This window comes from Gasterosteus aculeatus, chromosome X (genome assembly GCF_964276395.1).
Source record: "Gasterosteus aculeatus chromosome X, fGasAcu3.hap1.1, whole genome shotgun sequence".
Classification (NCBI taxonomy): domain Eukaryota; kingdom Metazoa; phylum Chordata; class Actinopteri; order Perciformes; family Gasterosteidae; genus Gasterosteus; species Gasterosteus aculeatus.
This window is the reverse complement of record NC_135698.1, coordinates 9,699,694-9,720,692: the sequence shown is the minus strand read 5'-3', so window position 1 is coordinate 9,720,692 and position 20,999 is coordinate 9,699,694. Positions and strand designations below refer to the sequence as shown.

Below are 20,999 nucleotides of genomic sequence, written 5' to 3'. Positions count from 1 at the left end.
TCAAGTGCTGGAAATCAAGAACGGCTCTAAAAGAATCACCTCCCCACTCCAATCATGTGTCCAATCATCCCGGCACCTTCAACCATCACTGTCTCTCATTCTATCGCCGACTTATATCCATCAATTCATCCTGTCTGCAGCTCTGAAGACGCTGGCTGCAGCCTTGCTGCTGGGAGGCTGTCGTGCCTCCTACTTCAACGAGGCTGTCTGGCTGCAGAATATCGGTCCATATATACGTGAGGCTGTGCATGTAGATGTTATGGAGCATGCAAATTGACCAGTGTGCATGCACGTGTTTAGAGGATATGCACTGTTAGTGTGTGTGTGTAAAGTGCTCAATGTCTTTGTCTCCTTGAGCATGTTTGTAGGTGAATCATGAATCATACATTAGCGCGCTGGAGCATAAAAAGTGCATATGTAAATTTTGTTCATGCTCCGTGCACTTTGTACTGAAATTACTAAAATGGGAAAAAAGGGGATGGATGCTCCAATTAAGTACGCAGAGTAAGAGCTATAAAATCTACTATGGTTTGGTCACGAAATGTTGCTTCACCTTGTGCTGTCCTTAAGAACTGAACTGATCTTTGACAAGAACGAAATAATATTATTAATATCATTACGGTCACAGCTTGTTTTGAATGGATAAATAGTATTTTTTTCATTTAATTTGTGTTTGTTCTTCTTTTGTCCCCGTGTGCTGCCGACCGTGATGCTAATAACTCCCTCTGTTAGCCTGAGGAGTGTTAAGACCTCCGACACACAACAGTCTGCCAACTAGCAGCTTCCCCGGGAGGCACACGGAGCTCCATGTGGTCGCCCCCTGAATGTGTGCCCCCTGCCAACCGGTAGCAGCTATCAGCGCAGGTACAAACATGTGATCTTTTGTGGCTTTCTATCTGTTACTTTGACGATTAGGCTCAAAGGGCCAATAGCCAGAATCATTGGGAGCCAGAGTTTGAACCTGAGTGCCTGCGGTGCTGGGAAGTAATTTTCCTCAAAAGCCCCGGCACTTTAAGCTGCATTTGTATTTGTAATAACTCCAGTATTCCTGCCAGCGTTTGAATAGGTCAGAGCTGATCCATTGCAGTTGCTGCTACTGAGAACATCTGTGTGTGTTAAATGTTGAGTTGTTTTACGGCCCTTTTCTTTCCGGTGATGCGGCTCAACACCTTCAGGAATAATGTCCTACAATTCATGCCGTTCTTTTGCCTCTGTCGTTACTTCCTCTCTCCCCTCAGGTCAGTGTTGACACCACTCAAGTCCTTAGTGAGCCTAAGTCATATTTCAGAGACTGCTGCGAGCTTCTTTATCGCTCATGTAAAGAGGTAACAGCTCAGAGCCCGGGGATGATGTATCGAGATGGAGGAAGAAGGAAGGAATCGGCTACAAATGGTGGGTCTCCGGTAGGTGTTGAGAGGAAAAGGCCACGATAAAGAGCGGCGGATATGCCTGAGTGAGTGTGACGCGAGAAGATATGAGATCATAGGGCGAGAAGAAGAAAGAAACTCCCATTTCCTCGGTTAATGTGTATGCACGGGAACTGCCTAAAAATGTCTCTCCGGTGTAGATGTCTACTGATTGGGTGATGCATGGTACCTGTTCAATCCAGGGTCACCTTTTGTCACAGGGGTGACACTACCAATCCTCTGCTCGTTCATCAAAGGCGTGTGCGTGTGTGTGTGTGTGTGTGTGTGTGTGTGTGTGTGTGTGTGCAGGTTTGTGAATACATTCCAATAGAGAAACGTGTAATTGCCCTTCTGATTGTCCAAAGGCTAAAAGCAGAAGAGCGAAAGCTCTCTTGGGACCATTCTATGCTATTAAACAGATAAAGTTAATATACATAATAGAACTGCTTCAAGCTATTTAATCTAAAGTCCATTGTTCTAACACTAACACACGAACGCAGGTTAATTTAATTGAAGCATGGTGTTACACTAAATTTCTCATCTCGATACTTCTGTGTCTTGCTGTGTCGTCTGACACATGACTAATTTTACCTCCCATCTTTCAATTGCCTTTTTTGGAAATCATCTTTGAAAATGCCTGTAGAATTATGGCAGCCAATGAAGTGGAAAATCTGCACCCTGTGTTCCCATGACAACACCTAACATTAAGTGCATCACTGGTTCGCTTCTCCGGTTGCTCAATTGCGCTCTGATTGATCTCATCGTTCGGGCCTCTTCAAGGGGACAAGAGTGTATTTGACATGCTCGACACAGCAGGGCACGCTCACACGCACACACGTGAGTACACACACGCAACACGCAGACACAATCAGAGGCGGCGTACGGCTGACGTGCAGCGCCACATCTTCAAATGGGGAACAAGGGGGAAAGCTTCAAACAGTGCAGCGTGTACAAGGATCTCTCTCACTGGCCTCCCACTGATCTCGTCTTAAGCCACAGTTCTGCTTCTCCTCCTCTTATAAATGCATTGATCTATTTCCCAAAGTAGGTGCAAGTCTTTTTCTTTACCGCACTCTGAACCCCTTTAAGCAAGTTATTTGAGCTAATTAGCTAATGTTAGGTTTCTGTTTAGCCACGTTACCCCCTGGCAGATTCAAAAAAGGTTTCAGCAATTTCCTCTCGTTCAGTTATCAAAACCTGAAATTAAAAATATTTTATCCCAGAATGAAGCAGGTGTGTTAATAGTTTTTTTTAATTTAAATAAAATTACGCAAAGCAACTAACTTTGCAGCCCTAAATCTGCATGTTCTGCAGGCTGAGATGACAGCTGGGGGATGTAGATCTGTCCATGTGTGTGTGTGTGTGTCTCAAGTGGTTCCAGGCACCAGGCAGCCCCCCCCCTCCCACCTCCCCTTTGCTACTTACTATGGCCTTCAATTGCTGCCAGCCAAGCTGCTGTGTATTAAATGAGTGAGTATGTGTGTGCGTGTGTGTGGGTTGCCAAAGGCAGCCCCACCTTGTGCTGCACATCCAGACCCCGTCAGGACTTTCTCCCGCGTTTCTCTCCTAATTATTAGGATACAAGCAGTGTGGTGGTCGGCTTCAGGGATGTACAGTGAGTCTGGCCATTTCCCTTTGGGCTTCTTCGTTCTCTCCTCCACGCCACCCTGACCTTTACCCTTTACCCTTTACCTTTACCATTCTGCATTCTGACAGCAGAACGCCCGCTGAGGAGGATGGAGGGGGAAAGGAATGAGCGAAGAGGCACAAGGGGAGGGATAATTAGTTAGTTTGTTGGGTTGTTGGGATGGTTTGCATGTGATGCACTGGAACAACAAACAACAGGGGAAGGTGAGAAGGTGTGTGTGTCCGTGTGAAATGGCCATTCCATAATGGAACAAACATGTGCTTGTGGATCATTGTGCATGTATGTCCGAGCCCTTGGCTATTTCTGTAATGGCCCCATCTGTCATGGGCAGCTGGACACCCCCCTGCGCGCACACACACACACACACACACACACACACACACACACACACACACACACACACACACACACGCACACATGCATGTTCACATACGACCCAAAGAGGGAAGATGCTATGTGAGAGAGGCGCTGTTCCGGAGAAGAGAGCGAGCTGGCAGATGAAGGTTGAGTGAGTGAGTGATGGAGTTAATGAGAGAGGAAGAGTCTTTCTGATTAGACTGATGGAACCCCGATGGGGTTAATCTCTTGAGAACTACTACTGCTACTACTGTATTGATCCATGAACACAGGGAGTTGACTGAAGAGCTGACACACACACACACACACACACACACACAAATATATTTTTGTAGATTTGCCTTTGCCGAGCAGCAGCACATGTTCTCCAGAGGAAGATGTACCCTTCCCTCCTCTCCTTGTTCTACTGACCTATATGCACATATTACATACAACAGGGGATCCCAACAGGGAAACTTGATCTTTGACCTTGAGCTGTTCATCTCAGTGTGTCTTTGTTGCAGAGCCAATGTCTGCAATAACCAAACTGTAACATCCCATTAAAAATATGCAGTGGGACGATAAACTCATGAGGAATACAGGAGTAAAAGAATGGAGGCTGAAGATAACAAATTGGGATTACTTTACTGACTACATCCTGCGTGCTGTGTGCGTGACACAGACACGCTGCTTACTGATACTTATTTTGTTTCATTCTTTTTGCTTCACTGCACATTGCTGTCATCCTAAATAAAGAAACAGAGAGGAAGAGAGATACAGAGAGCAAGGGGAAAACTTGCTGGAGTGAGGCTGGCGATGAGGAGACCACTAGAGCTGCACAGCCATCTCAGCACTATTTTCCCATTTCAGTGGGCTGAGGATTAGCAGTAGTGCAGCTTTTAAAGGCTATTGCTATTCCCTGTCCGCTATCTTTAGGTTAAGGTCACCTTTTGTGTAACCCTGAAGCAGGACCTGAAGGCATCCTGCCCTACACAGACATGGAATAAATCCATTCTTCTTTTTCCTTTTTCGACGTTAAAATACTGAATATAGAAAGAGAAATTTGGGTAGTGCCACCACTTTTATACTGAGGCAGAGGATGAATGATTTTTTCGAGCAAATACAGAGCAAATACTGCTCCACGGAGAAAGACCCCGACATTGGAACGCTCCTATTTTGTTGCCTTCTTTACTTTTCACATATCTGCTGCTGTTTATAGGTGAACTGAAATAATCACTTTTTTCCCTGAGGGTGAGAAAAGGCCCGATGAATTTCGATTATGCGGTGAGAACATTGAGAGACTCCATCAATCGCTTGTTATGCTGTGATTCATTCACAAAATTAACAGACACCAACACCGACATACAAAGAGCGACTCTGAGGCCCGTGAAGCTCAATGTGGCTGATGACGATAAATTATAAAAAGTCATTTAGTCGTTGGAAGTGATTCCCAGAGCTCACGGGGCGAATCTGGCACGAGAGGCAGACAGCAGAGATACGAGCGGGCTTGATTCCACGCCACGACTTTGACGCCAAGTCTGTCTCCAAACAGACTAACGCGCCTCTTCGGACTGGATCACGGGCCGATCTGCGAATACCGATCACGGAGCTCGGGTCAACTGCCAGAGACACGGCAAGGGCCCGACAGACAGACAGGGACAGACAGGTGGGCAGACAGTGAGACGCAGACCCTCTTGGCTTTAATGTAAAAGGGAGTGTGTGGCTCCTACAAAGAGTTGTAAAGGTGAGGGAGGAGAGGTGAGCAGACGGGTGTACTCGTGTGTGACAACACCATCAGGGCTCCCCAGTGGCTTAACCCTTCCAGCACCCCCACATCTAACGAAATGAAGCTATATATTAGAACATTATCCAACCAACTGTTAATATAAATGCACATTTTCCTATCTGAAGTTGGTGGAGGGTTTAAGGATTTCTTTGGGTTCGGATGGGTCTGTATCCGCGGTGATAACACAAGAAAGGGGGAGGGTGGAATGTGTGCGAGAGAGCCAGGTTGTTAAATCCACTCCGTCCTCTTGGGGAGAAGCAATCTGAAGGGGAAGAATTCATTAGAAGTGGAGAATAAAGATGACCCAAAGAACAGTGCTTTTGAATAAAAAGCTGATTGAAATTTGATTTTGGATTTAATTCAATGGTAGAGTATGATCTGGATATGGTGGTCACTGTAAGAAAAAGAGAAAAATCCCTCTCTTCTTACAAAAATGCCACCATGCCTTTGTAAATATTTATAACATTATTCCAGATTCAATACTGCAGTCTGTCACACGTTACACAACCTAACACTCACTTAAAAACTGTATGTCTCAAAACATTAAAACCCAGCCGACTGTGCGGGATGTCACATGCAGGCACATGGATACAGGAAAATAACAAAGTGTGCTCTGACAGAAACACAGGCGCTCACACACACACACACACACACACACACACACACACACACACACACACACACACACACACACACACACACACACACACACACACACGCCTTCACATCATGTTCTTATTTCATTAGCTGGTTCTGTACGGCACAAACACGGACACTCACTGTCCGATAGTTGCTCTGAGCACAGCGAGACACACAACTAAAAGGTCCAATGTCCGATAGAGACGCCAACATCCAACACAGAAGCTCCTGTGAACCAAGAACAATAGTGAATTACCACGTTTAGATATTCACCCAATTCACTGAACACACTGAACCTCACACATCTTCCTCCTCTATCCTCTATCACAAGGAGAACAGTGGTTTGTACTAAAGGGAGCTGGGTACCACTGTGAGACACTGAGTCATTATTTCAATGCAACCCCTTTGTTAATATGCATGGACAGACACACACACACACACACACACACACACACACACACACACACACACACAGAAATCCTGGTGCATATACACATTTTTGCAGATTAAAGTTTTCTACAATGCAATGCAACATCTATCATCTGAAGACCTCCCGTGTCTCCTGCCGTCTCCCAGCATTCTGCCCACAGCCCCGTAAACGCCGGTAGCTCGGAAACTTGTCAGCGTGGGCAACAGAAGCACATACTGATTCCTTGCAGCAGCCCGGCAGCTTGTGGGGCATGCTATGTCCCTACATGCCATTCGGGTGATTGATTCCTGTGGAGGAAACCATAGGTGGGATGCTCTGCAATCCCCATGGTAACCTACCCGCGTCCTCATCGGAGACAGCAGTCCCTCCATGGCTGATTCGGTTGGTTCCGGTGGGCTCGGGTGCCCTCAGCTGTGTCAGTGTGTATTTTCCGAGTCCGCAAATAGATCCTGTTAGAAACGCTGTCTCATCCTCAGAGTGAACATCTCTTCCACAAGCCTGGCTCCCCACCCACCCAGAGAACCCCGTGCACTGACAGGCACACAGAGAGAGCCTGCGTGTGTGTGTGTGTGACATGCACACACACACACACAGTGAGGAGCAGGAGGAGAGACGGCCGTGCCAAAGTCCTGGTGCTTCCTTCTGCCGACCTGTCAGTTGGTGTCCAATCCTCCTCTATTTGAATGTGAAATGTCCATGAAAGGTCTCTCTCTCTCTCTCTCTCTCTCTCTATCGTTCTCTCTCTCTGCCTGTCCCCATGTCCCTGACTCTCCCTCACTGCCTCCAGCTACATTTGTTCCCTTCACTGTGGCAAATGATTGCAGGTCTTTTTTTTTTTTTTTTCACGGTACAGCTCTCCTGCTCGTGCTCCCTTTCCTCTCCCTCTCTCACCGTTTGTCCATCCTCACCCGCAGCTACCGACAACTCATTGTTCCCGCCCAATCTACAAGCTGGGAGGGGGTCAAACGAAATGTACATTTATAGTGTGCGTGTGTCTACAAACCCGAAAGTAAGAAACCAAAAGAGACAGAGAGAAAGAGATGGGAGGCCACTACTATTGTCCGGAGGGACAATAGTTCCTAATTGCCTAGCAACCTGATCGCTCTCTATTCTCTTAATAGACAAGGCATGAGTCACCCTCTTCAACACACAGATGCCCCAGCACACACACTTGCACACACCTTGTCCCTGCTTTCCACATATAACAGCTACAGCAGCACCAGAACCCACATCCATGACGTGTAAGCAGTCTTCTGGCGTGTCAGAGCCTGTTACGATCTTGGTTTCATACCATGTTCTTGTTCTTCACGGCTGAAGAAAAATGAACGGCGATGGCCGAGTGCATCTCTTTGTGTGTGTGTGTTATGTAAAATGTGAGTTGATGTTTTTCCTTTCAAAACCACCACGGACAAACCACCACCACCACCACCACTCTGGGCTGCATTTTGCCGTTGCCATAGCAACAATGTCTATCAGAGCAGGAGCATGCAGAGGCAGTGAGGCCGTTAAAAAGTGAAATAAATAAATAAAAAGCGTGCATTCCTGTGACTGTTGGCTTTCTCGGTGGCAGCAGATGAACGTTACTGTGGCGAGGAGACACCAGTGGTTCAGGCGACTGCCTTCTGAGTGCAACCGGCCTGCATGACACCAAGTGAAGAGCTTTCTCTGCCTTCCTCTTGCTTTCTATCAATTATTTTTAGCCTTCTCCTCTGTATTGACCCAGATAAAACATAAAAAAAACATACAATTAAACAAATTAAGCACAGCAGACACCGCCGCTGAGGACTCCTAATTAGTTCTTATGCACCGTGTAATGTGATGTACCGCAGACCTTTACAAAGGATTAACTATTGCACTGACGCTTTTGTAATAACAACCTTCATTATTAAATTCACAAATTAACCAATTTACACCTGGTGATGAAAATAATGAGTTTGTCCTTTTCTACAGGAGACATAAATGGGTCCGATGGTGTCAAAGTGTGTGTGTGTGTGTTACAACACTATTTGAACCCCCGCAGCTGTTACTCAATAGTCTCTGGATTGATTTGTACTGAAAACCTAAAAACGCATGCCGACTGGTACAGCGTCACATGACCGTTGCGGCGATGAAAAAGCGGTGAGACTGGAACCCGCAGTCGCATAACTGCATTGATTGCAGGCTGGCAGAGACATCTACGCACGATCAATAACGTTCGACCTGCAGGTGGCCCGTTAGAATATTCATGTGAGCTAATGCAGTGAAGGTGCTGTCAAACTGAGCAATGCTGATGTCCGTGTCCCGGCAATGAACAGAATACTATTTTCTAAACCTGATTTTGAAGGATGGTTACTCGGTATTCTGGTTTTAATTGGACTGCCTCATCGGAAACAAAATCATTGTTTTGGGGCCTATAAATTGAAATGGGAGGCAATATTCACAATCATTGAGCTAATGAACATCTAATTAAAATGAACCCCAATCCACTGTATTCATAGTCATGTATGTCATTTACAAAGCGTGAAGTCCTTGGTCCAATTCATCACTTCACAAAGTACATCGCCATAGGACCATGTGATTGTATTACAGTACATCCTCAAACAGACATGCACACACAGGCACACATGCCAAGGACACAGAGATGAATAAATAAACACAGGGGCAAAGGCACACACACTATATCAACTCTTAAATCTGTCCCACACAGTTACTGACGATGTAAAAATTGCTTAAGTGCTGCAGAGGTTTCTACACGGAGGCAGTGGGAGGAGCTTAAATGTCATTACTCAGCTGACCTCTGACCTCAGAGAAGTGGTAGACCAAAGGTACTTTCCTAAATGTAGCCTGATAAACACGCCTCCAGCACCTTTCACCTTCACAATTCCCAGAATGTCTTTTTTTGCCATAATTTGTTCCATTCTCTATTTTAATTCCAGTTTCTTTTAGGAATGTTGGCTGAATACATATTGCTACTTTAGCTCGGCTACATGAGATCTTTGAAAAGGGGTAAAAATGGTGTAGAAATACGTTTTTAGGATGAAACAACATTGAAAATGAGCTTTCCTCCCCACCAGGAGAGATGACCATGTGTCTGTCAACCCACTGTGACATACAGCCCGATATATCACCATAATGCATTACTGCTGACAGTGAATGTTAACCTGTCGGCAAATCCCACATGCACACACACACACACACACGCACACATCTCATCCCTGCCCCCAACTCTTCCCAGCCATTAATACACCTTCCCATAGAAACGCATAAAGGAGAGCATGTGTGGTTGGGATATAGGGGGTGATAACTATTATAACAATCATGGGACAATACTGCACAGTGCAGTGCACACTGCAGCGCACATTGCCCTTAAACCCATCTCCACCCTCCTTGTCTCCCCATCCCCCTTCTCCCATTCCCCTCTCCTCATGCTCACTCCTGTCCCTGTTGCCCCAGCTGGACCCCATAATGAATCCCATGTGAGTTTTTCTATAACACACACGTGAAGTGACACACCTTGGTCCGAGTGTTTTTATTTATCGCTCCAATGCCTCGCGGTTCTAGTTCGTTTCTACCTTTTGATTTTCTATATTCTGCGGTATTAAATTCTTGCAACAATACTTTCAGATATGTGCATTATTTACCTTTTGAGAAAATGTACAAAATGCCGTTTCATTTTCTTTTGCTGTTTGTGTTTCGAGCAGCAATTTCACTGCAGAAAACAGACGTCCAATGAGCTGTAATACGCTGCAGCTGAACAGACTGTAAACAGGGAAACAAAAGAATGAATGAATGATTATGAATTAATCACAGTAGGAAAAAGGGCATCAGAGGTTATTTTCTTTCTTTTCAGGCCGCTCTAACTTGAGGCTTCAGCTCAATCTTTTTTTGTGTTTTAATCTGTTGTCCCATCTGTCATTGTGGCCATTTTAAAAGCCAGACAATATTTTCTATTTTGTTGATACAGTTTCGATATCTGCTATTGAACAGATACACAATGGTGGAACTTCCACTGGGGAATATCTGCTAGTTTTAAAACACGGCTGAATCTGGACGAGCCACCCAGGTAACCAAATTTAACAAAAGCAGGTTGGCAGCATAATAGAAGCGCATAAGAGAAAGAGACAGGTGGAGAGGATGAAAAAAAAAACAAGAGAGAAGTCATATTCTTCGATATTCACTGTGTGTGCCGAGGTGTCTGGCTGGGAACAGAGGGACCCATGAGTCAATGTGCAACCCTGTCACAGGATTACACCTAAATCAATGTCACGGGAGAGAGAACCGCTGCCGACTCCTGTACACGGCACTGGGACTTCTTTTGTAGGCAGACCAATAGCATCGATCCAGGAGGGATTTGGAGAGACGGAGATGTCTATGTGCCTGTTTACAATCACTGTCAATACCGCGGGTGGTCCGATGGAGAAAAAGATTGGAATGGATCCTTACATGTTCGGGCAAAAATAAATCAGTCGCCAGCGTCCATGTTTCATTGTCCTAGAACATCAAAATAAATTACGGTTTGTTTTGTTTTGCATAATTTTTTGGGCAGCACCAACAGAGTCGAACGACCATCTTTGATTTTTTTTCCTGGCATCCAAATGAAATTGCTCACAGAGGCAAAAGAGCAATTAGCTAAATTGAAAATGGCAGGTCTATGTGGTTTTTGTGGGATTAAAGTAGTAAGCCATGAAGAGTGGTAATTATTGTCTAAATCAATTAACCACATTATCATCATTAAATATTTAAAATCCTCCTTCCTGGTGGGGACCCGAGGTAAGCTGCTGTACAGTAGATGGGTTAATCCGGGAATTACGCCAGCAGTGATGGGCCTCGATGTTTATAAAACTCACACACATACTTAACATCCGAAGACCTGAGAGAGCTTTCAACAAGATTTCAACGCAGTTGGTTAGCGCTGTCATTTACCATGATATACTGGAGTGACAAACTAATTTAGCCTGTTCCCAACGCCAAGGGTCCTGGCCATGTTTGAGAGAGCCGGTTTGATTGTTGCCGGAGGGAATTTGTCTGAAATCCAATCTAGAGTTCATTAAACAGCAATCCCAGGAAACATGCTGCACATGCACATTGATACCCCCATAGACCCATGCACACACAGGCCATCCACCAAGCACAGAGATATATACACGTGCCATGTGTGGCCGCCCTCATTGGCCTGCAGTGATGGCGGTGGTTAAAGGGAGGGGGGGGGGGGGGCACCTCTTCTCTCACACGTCACTAACGCTCAGGGGGAGGAACATCTTATCTCACTACTGCAGAGGGACTGAGAATTAGAGAGGGAGAAAGATGGATGGTAGAGGGTAATGTGAGCAGGGTTTTGCAGGAGAAGGACATGAGGGATAGAGAGAGGGAGAAAGAGAGAGAGAGAGTGAGAGAGAGAATTTTTAATCAGTCTGATTAACATAACTTCCATAGACGAAAGAAGCAGCCTTTGTGCTTCCACTGATTAAAAATGTGTTGTTTTAGCCAGATTTAACAAAAGCATAATCATCCAACTGACTGCATTTCTATTTCCCCCACAAGAACACATGTCATAGCAGCTTCTGCTGGATGCTACAGTGCTGCACTAGCAGGAAAACTCTTTCTACCCCCCCATATTTGTACATTGATGCATCTTTCCCATTTAAACGCACATTTGCGTTTGAAAGAAACACTAAATTGGTTCTATCCCTCATGAGCCCCGGTATAAACATGCCCGATGCTATGAAGTCACTCCAGAATGGTCTCCTGGCAACTGTTGTCAGGGGCAACCAGCATTCTCTGCAGAGAGCGAAAGAGAGGCACATAGAGAGTGACAGCGTGGCTGAGAGTTGACCGTGGCTGGATTACCGTTTGCTGTGTGTTCTTGGCATCAACAGCGGCACAGAATACGCATCCCTAAGTAGGCCATTATTTATCACTACTCAAATTATAGTTTATAGTCCACACAAAGAAATCTGGCTTTGCATGTTTAGAGTACTGATCATGTTTGCCGGCACCCACAGAAATCTGACTTTCTATATTTGTCACACATGCTGTACACTCACACACATGCCCAAAGCACGGCCGGACACTCACTGCTGCATGTACAGGTCCAGACGAAACACCCACGCACATTCACACACTGCCCTCTGCTGCTCAACCGCACACAAAGCACGCAGGTATTTCCGCAATCCAAATAAAAACGCGAAACAGTACGAGATTTTCAACATTCAACCTGCATTACAATGGATAATCAATCAATTGACACAATGTTTGGGAAAATGTGATTTGTCGCTACGTCTCCAGTGGTCATGACTAATATGAAAAAACATGAAGCGAAGATGCAGTAATCAATAATGCAGAGATAATCTGCATATTGATAAGATCTGGATTCCCATTACTTACAACAATATAAATATTTATAATTATTTATAACATGCATCTCTCTGTTGTGGTGCACCTTTGAACTCAATACAATTAAATCGTTGTCCAGGAGGACGTAGCACTGACATGCATTGATTAATATATCTTTGAGATGCTGATGAGTCTTCTTGGTGGGAAATGACTCCTCTGCCTCAGGGTTTCGATAAAGAAGCTGACAAAGTCAAAGATGAAAGTACTATGGTGTTCATGGGGAGAGGCATCAGCTGGTGGATATTCAAACAGCAGGGTATTAAAAAGGAATGTGAATTATCTTTGCTAATACTGTTGTTGAAGGCTCATTGAACATTAGAATAGAAGTATTACCTTTGTTTGACTATGAATTACTCAAAATCCGTCTGAAAGAAGTTAAAGAGATGACTATGAGGGCCATTATTTTTATTTTTTGGGATTTTTAATATTTGCATTTGAATAGTTAGATTGAAGAGTAGCAGAGGAGATGTATCTGTCTGCACGTGACAAAAAGGATTAGGGCACAAATTTGAATGCGCTGATCATAATATGTTATACGACACCAGCGAGTTTTACCAGCAGCAGTGGCGCGCGACTATGACGGCAAACTTTGGGTGACCACGTAGACCCAATGCTGATGAGAGAAGCAGGAAGGTAAAACACCCTTCTCTCCCATTACCTGAGGCTGAAATGCCCCCATGACGGCTCTAGAGGGGCTGCTGAGTTCATCGCGCGACAAGAAGAGTGGATTCATTGGGGAGTTTCTCTAGGAAGGACAAAAGATAGTTAAAGGAAAAAAGGCTTACATACAGGGTATTTTTTTTGTGGAACTTGTCTTCTACCATGATGTAGATGGTATACTTAACACAGAGTAACTTCATCTTATGATCTTATAATATTGAAACTGGGCCATGTAAAGAAATGTGTGCGTGTGCTTGGATGATATGTGGCTTTGAAGCAATACTGAGATGAGCTGCTGGCTGGTGTGCGTCTGCTGGGTAATATATTATGCATTACCGAGGGGATTATTGTGGCTGAGGTCATTTAATGCCTAAATCAACAGCTCTGATAGAAGTAATCAGTCATAACATCAGCCTGTCGGCCAGCAACACCCCGCTGCATGGGACAAAACGCCGACTTCATTTATCAGTAACAATTGTGAATTGCTTTTATCCTTTTTGTGTGTTTGTGTGCGTGTGTTTGTATGTGTCTAAATGTTAACGGACTCATGGGGGGGATGCCATTAACGGTCACCTGCCGTGAAGAAGCATTGACTGGTGACCTTCCTGCTTCCTGACCTGCTCACAACTGCAGGGGTTGCATGTTTAAACTATGCAACTGTGCTGAGACCACCTGAAGAAATGCCATTCAAAGGACAACACAAAGACACACCCGACCTGCGGCGCGCTTAGAAACGCTGCGAATTTATAGAGCACCACTTAAAGCCTCAAAAGCCACATTGTTCCCTTTCCTAATGGAAAACGTTGTTGGTCACGGGATGATAACTCCCTCTAGAGGTAGAAAAGAGAAGCTACAAGCTCCATTACACAGCTGACAGTCTGTTTGGTGCTTTCATCATCTTCCTTCCGCCATCATCGTCTTTCTTCCGCCATCATCGTCCTCCTCCCGCCATCATCGTCTTCCTTCTGTTATCATCGTCCTCCTTCCGCCATCATCGTCTTCCTTCCGCCATCATCGTCCTCCTTCCGCCATCATCGTCCTCCTTCCGCCATCATCGTCTTCCTTCTGTTATCATCGTCTTCCTTCCGTTATCATCGTCCTCCTTCCGCCATCATCGTCTTCCTTCCGTTATCATTGTCTTCCTACCGCCATCATCGTCTTCCTTCCGTTATCATCGTCCTCCTTCCGCCATCATCGTCTTCCTTCCGTTATCATTGTCTTCCTACCGCCATCATCGTCTTCCTTCCGCCATTATCGTCTTCCTTCTGCCATCGTTGTCTTCTGCCACTGCTTCACAGAGAATCATCTAGAAGTCTGTGATGGTGACATCCCCTTAATTCTCAAAATCATGTAACATGTAACATCTCACAACCACAGGACCCACCAACATCAGAGGCAACGCTCTGGACTTCATCACCACCAGAGGTCTAAACCTTGTACGGTGGCTGTGACTGATGTTGTCCTGTCTGATCATTTCTGTGTTGTTTTTTGAGGGTGAATTCTCCTTGCACACAGATGTCCAAACCAAAGTTGTGACAAAGGATTACACCATATATTTAGAAATACACTTCACTGCCGCTTGTAAACTGGCGCAGAAACCACAAATAAACAAAAATGCCATCGAACAACGGCTTCAATTGTCGTATGTGCTCCAGTACTTCAACATTCTTTTCTCCGAAGGGTTTATTTCTTTTTTTCTCACTTTAAAAAAAGAGGAATTAGCTTAATATCCATTTCATAAATATGCACACATTCACCTTAAAGGCTTGTGTGTAGTTCGACCAAGACTGTATCATTTTGAAAGGTGGGTGTGTGAGGCATATAATAATGTGTTTTAATATAAGAAGAAAAATGTATACGGTTAATGGTATATGTTGTATCTGGTTCGGTAAAAATGTGAAATTAGCGATTAGATCCTCAGCTAATCCTGATAAACATTGGAACCTGGTTTAAGAGAGTAAAAAGCCCTTCTCTCTACTTCTAATTTTTTTATATATTTTTCATTCTTTTCAGTAAAGGTTAAATATTTCAAATGTGAAAGTGTTTGACGGGTCATATTTGCTTCCCTGGCAGTCCATCCTGTAAAGTGCTGCTAACAAGACAGCTCTTCATTATGTCAAGGACCTGCTCTTTGTTAACTCACTCCATCAGTCCCACCGGGACCCGAGTGAACCGGAGTGTAACGCGTCCGCACACAATGATACACACCCATACACACGCTGCCGCACATTTATAGCAGAGGTAACACACACAAAGGGCGAGAAAGAGAACTGGTCTTTCTACTCAGACATCTGCTCAGTCAGTCCCAGAGAGACAGATGGTGAGCCAATCGGACCGCCTCAAGTGCCTCTGCTACTCTGCTGCCCCCCATGCCCCCCCCCTGCTTCCTGGCACACATCACAGGTGGCACCTTACAAATGGGATGCCGCCATCGCCCTGGAAAATGTTTTTTTACATATTCATTACATTACAAACAAGGACCCAGCAGGTCAGCAGAAAAACAAAATTGTGAATCCAATTTAAATTTTCAAAATATTTCTGTACAGAAAGCAAAGGCAAGAGATGAGATCCTCAACCCGACACAAAAAGCATTAGATCCGGCTCAAGGAACTAGAATACACTGTGCATATTGTGTGTCTATGCTTAGTAAAAGGTTCATTTCCAGGAAGTTTCCAGAAGTTTGACCTTAAATAGAATTGTAACATGTGGGTTTCGCCGCGGGGCAAATATTCTGCCAGCCAATTAAAAGAGATGAAATCTCTGAAAGTCAGTGCAGGGATGTCCTCCGAACACTTCTGTCTGTTTGTGCAGGAGGCTTTGATGGAGTGCCCCATGTGGCAGGTCATGTGTGAGTAAACGGGTCGTGTGTAAATGTAGTAGTGTGGGCGTGAAGGCAAGAAAGCTGCGGCTCGAGTCTTGCTGTTAAATCAATAACAATGGCCAGTGCAGTACAGCGAACGCAATTACACATCTCAGCCAACGCTTATGCACAAACCTACAGACTGCATAATGAGCAGGCCTTGTTTCATCTGTGCAGTTTCAGAGGCACCAGAACAGAGATGGAGAGCCTTAATAAACCTCAGGAGGAAGCCAGAGAGACAGAGAGTAACTAGCAGACTTTGATGAGCATCTGCTGGTTTACACCCGCTGGGTCACGTCCTGCTCATTAATTGGCTGCTTCCTTAACCCCCTTCCTTGCATTACCTACACAAGATAAGGTCAGTCGATAACCAGGCTCACAGCCCGACCAGCCATTAGATGCAAAAGGAACACCGTCACGCTGCAGGCTGTCATTTTCAATTGACTTACAGTATCTGGTTAAATAAAGGTCAAATATTATTCATCTCCACTGAGAGCCTTCCAAGTACATTAGCATGCAGGATGGGATGCACTGCGTGCAAAATAACACACACACACACACACACACACTCTGCAAACACTTGATATATTCACACCTCAGACCTTCCTATGTACACACAAACTCACAAATGACCACAGCTGAGCGAGCAGCTACTGTGGTGAAGTCAATTAGAATTGAGGCGCTTTCACCTCTGCAGCTCATCAATAGTCCTTAAACAGGCTGCAGCGTGTCCAGCACAGAAGATTTAATGGTATGCTGTAGGCTCTGACACTGACACTCACACCGACCCTTATACATTTATGCATGTGGTGAGAGGTGAGAACCGTTTCCCTCGTTTGCACATTTGGTTACTTGATTTTTCTCTCATTTACATATTTTCCTCCTTTCTCCCTTTTGGAAAAGGTGATATTCTAAAATAGATATTGTTTAACATCTGTCATGAACAAATCTTACCAGCTTATCCGGCCTATAGAAGAATTGCATTGTGATACCCCTTTCATCTTCAGCACTGCGATCATGGGCAATTTTCAAAGCTGACGAAAGAGATTTAAGACTCCAATCAATACCAAACCAGAGCCGTGACCATGACTTTGTGGACTCAGCAAATGACATTGCATTCAACCTCGACTTATTATGAAACATCATTGAGAAAACCGCATAAACATGAAGTGATCAAAGTTTGAATGAGTTAGTTAGTCATCCATTGGTAAAGAACCCAGAGAGAATGATAAACATCTCTGAAGCTCTTTGTACTACCTCATTATAAACCCAGTATCCAGCTGGATACAAATAAGTTAATATAAATCCGCCATATGTCAGCAGTCTATCTCCAAATGACGGACAGGTGACAGTGGCTGCTTGCCAACATCAGCTGGTGCAGAACCTCAAGTCGCCAGCAAGGTAATACAAACTGAGAAATGTTTTTCCTGTGGAGTCGAAAGAAACCAAACCAGAGCAAAGAGGAGAATAAATGTCACACTTTTCTGAGTGGCCAGGAAACCACTCCTGTGTGATGATCATGCTGCTCTATCGCTGCTGTTGGTTAACATGTTAATAATTTGGGTAACATCTGTAACAGTCCTGCATACGGTGTCCATTTGCAACAAAAATTTAAAAGTTTATTGTTTTTTTTCCATAAAATACTGAAAGTGCTGACAGATATATGATGAAGTGTCAAACATATAGTTCAAGCATTATCTCAATTCTGGTCTTTTGACGTATTAAAACATAAAGCAAAGCAGAACCAAGTCTGAATACCATTCAAGCATCTGTCCTGCATTCAGTCTGTAGCTTTACCTGAAATGTAGTGATACCGCACTGTCCTGTATGTGTTTTCGTATTGTTCCCATCTACCACAAACAACCTATTGTATTGAATTACACCGTTTCCTTTTTGTTAAAAGGAACAGCAGATTGACTACGAATGCAATGAGGTGAGGTGTGTAACAAATTTTCATATCTGTTGTAAAGTAGAAGTGGCTCCTTCCCACTGCAGCAACTACACAGCTTTAGTTTGCTGACATCAGCAGAACGAGCTCTTCACTCAAGCATGACTGTTCTGCAGTCAGACTGCAGCTTTAGGAAAATGATTAACAGGACAACTATTGTGTTTTTGTTTTTTTATCAAAGAGAAAGCAGCACAAGGGAAAGTGGAGAGAGAAAAGAAAAGACATTTCCTTTGTGGGACAAGAATATATAGTGGTAGATAGTGAGACAATCAATAAGAGAAACAAGAAAATACCACACGTTTCCAATGCAGAGCCTACAAATCACCAATAAGAGCTGCGCATGTATTAAGAGTGGATACACTGTTTCAGCAGGAGCACATTGAGATTAGGTTACTTTCAGTTCTGACAGTGATACACGTGTGTTGTGTGTGTGTGGATGTAAAAGTGACACTTTGACTCATGGCATTTGATTGTGTGACTAAAAGACTACGAGATGTGAATTACTGAATGATCGCTCCAACCAGATGCACCAAAAGAACACAGTTACATACAGACACACACACACACACACACACACACACACACACACACACACACACACACACACACACACACACACACCTACTATAGCATGGTATCTGCTTCTCCTCCTGTTTCATTGTTACTGGGTAGTAATCAATTCTCCCAGTATGATGTCATTCTGCTATACCCTCCCCCACGCTGTTCACCCCTCTTCCATGTGTACACTGGTGGCTCTATCGCAGCGTGCATCCCATCGGGAGCGGAAACTACAATGCTAATCTTAATCACGAATTATCTCACAAACCTACTTTAATAACTCATGTTTCATTGTGGGTTTTTTTTCGGGATGACCACTAATTTTGACTGATGGACAAAGCAATTAACTCCCATGTATGCACACACACACACACACACACACGCAGCCAGTGCATCACGTCATAAGGATGATTTGATTACCGCTGAATGAATCCTCTGGCTGGATCACAGTGAGTCATCTGGTCGACATCCTCAGCGACAGGATAATTGAATGAGGGGTTGTAATGAGGAGACATGGACGCCAGCATGGAGGGCGGCATACAGTCTGTGTTTCTTTGGTTTCCTCTCTTTCTGGGTAGTTCTCACAGCTTAATGCCATCTCAAGTATGTATACGCTATGTATATGTATACCTCTTTTATATGATTAGCCACATGACATTACATGCAGTAATAATAGCTTTGGCGGGTGCGCTAGGATGTCCTCCTCCACTTCACCAGCGCACGTTTCCTACAGGAAGAAGGCAGGAGAGCTGAAACGATGGTGTATCTGCTGTTCCCCCGCTACATGCACAGCAGAACCCTGCAGCAGTATGAAGATAATCCACTTAGCTTCTGTGTTTGTCAAGATAGCTGCCCTCCTTTCTCTCAGCAGCATTCATTGGGTCAAGTGTAACTGATGATAAAATGCATCAATCGATCAACGGCCCCTGCATATTGTAACAGGCAGTCAGACAAAGAGATTCACAAAAAGTAAAACAAGATGGGCCAAAGGAGAAAATTGAGACAAACTGCGTACTCATTTTTGACAGCTTTATCTCCGTCTCTAATTAAGATTGCATTTGCCATTTTTTCAGCATGTGTTCAATATATAAAAAGCCCTGGATTAGTTGCATCAAATAACTAAATCCTCCGACTGAAGCCACAGAGATGTTGTTGGATTTACTCTGCAATAATGTTCTTTACCCCAATATGCTCATCAAAGGGTGCAGGTTTAAAGCACGTCTTTATTTTTTTTTAAACAACATATTTCCTTTGAGTATGTTGGCATTTAAATGGTACGTCGTTGCTTATCTGTCTAAGACAGCTGCTCTACTCTGTGCCCTGAAGAGCGGAGCTAATCCATTCAGTGAAGACTTGCTGCTCCAGTTTGGATTCAAAGTCAAGAGGACTACAATCAAGAACACACACACACACACACACACACGTTAGTTTGATCGTTAACAGGAAATCGTTTCATGTCATATCAAGTCCAGAATAAAAAAACACACATATCCTGTGCAGTCAACTGTAGGCGAAGGATAAAGCCAGGAGACAACGCCTCCAATTGTGGTCAAACGATAGTTTGATCTAGTTTCTTATTCGTTCCAATATCATATAACTGCATGTCTATGTATGTCTGGAGACAGGCTTGTTATTGATCCCTTCGTCCTTTCAGTAAAACAGGAAGTCGTCTGAGCTGACAGACAGAGAAAGATGCACTCTGTCTATTTTGATACAATTTAAATCGAATCCCCCGTGTTGGTTTCATACACATATGAAACTTGCTTACATCTAATCAATCTGATGATGAAGTGCAATGAAAAAAGCAATACTCGGATACTAGCTCTCATAAAATGCCCTCCTGCTTCTGGTCCAGTACACATGAGCCCATTTGGTTTTATAGTGCAGCTGTAGTACGTCTTGGCCAATCACATTAGTTGCAGACCAATAAAGCCGAGAGGAAAACTAAAGTACAGTTTACAGTTATTTTTTTTCCCATAAAGTCATAAAGGATGCATCACAGAAAACAAGAAAATGTCATTTTGCTTGTTAGCTGTAACTGAATGAGGTCACTTCCTACCAAATCTGGCTTTAGGTTGGTAAGGGAGTCGGTCTACCCACATCATTGGTGTGAATGTTGTATGTGTGCTGCATTAACACGCACTACACGCACTTCATTAACTTCCTCTAATAATCAAACTCTGAACTCGTCAAGGTGAATACAAATGCCATAGATTTGGTTAAACAAGTCACTGGGATCTGTCTTTGTTATCTGATGTCAATCTTGTTGTGTGTATTTATAGGAAAATTCCACTGAGACTAGATTTAACTTATGTTCATGTCATGTTCGAAGCAGAGTGAGCTCAACACACGTTGA

General features: G+C 44.1%; 1 protein-coding gene across 6 annotated transcripts in view; it reads right to left on the bottom strand.

The window, feature by feature from the left end:
- The window catches only part of LOC120808763 (FERM domain-containing protein 4A), an 85,874-nt gene that overhangs the window by 63,405 nt on the left and 1,470 nt on the right, over positions 1–20,999 (bottom strand). The window contains exon 1 of one of the 6 annotated variants that reach the window (XM_078082648.1): positions 6,584–7,046. The exons of 3 other annotated variants lie outside the window; for them this stretch is intronic. In XM_078082648.1, the coding sequence (XP_077938774.1) occupies positions 6,584–6,616 (33 nt within the window). In that variant the 5' untranslated portion in view covers positions 6,617–7,046. Of the gene's footprint in view, positions 1–6,583; positions 7,047–20,999 lie in introns of those variants that run through there. 2 more of the 6 variants (XM_078082647.1, XM_078082646.1) reach the window with 2 other exon arrangements.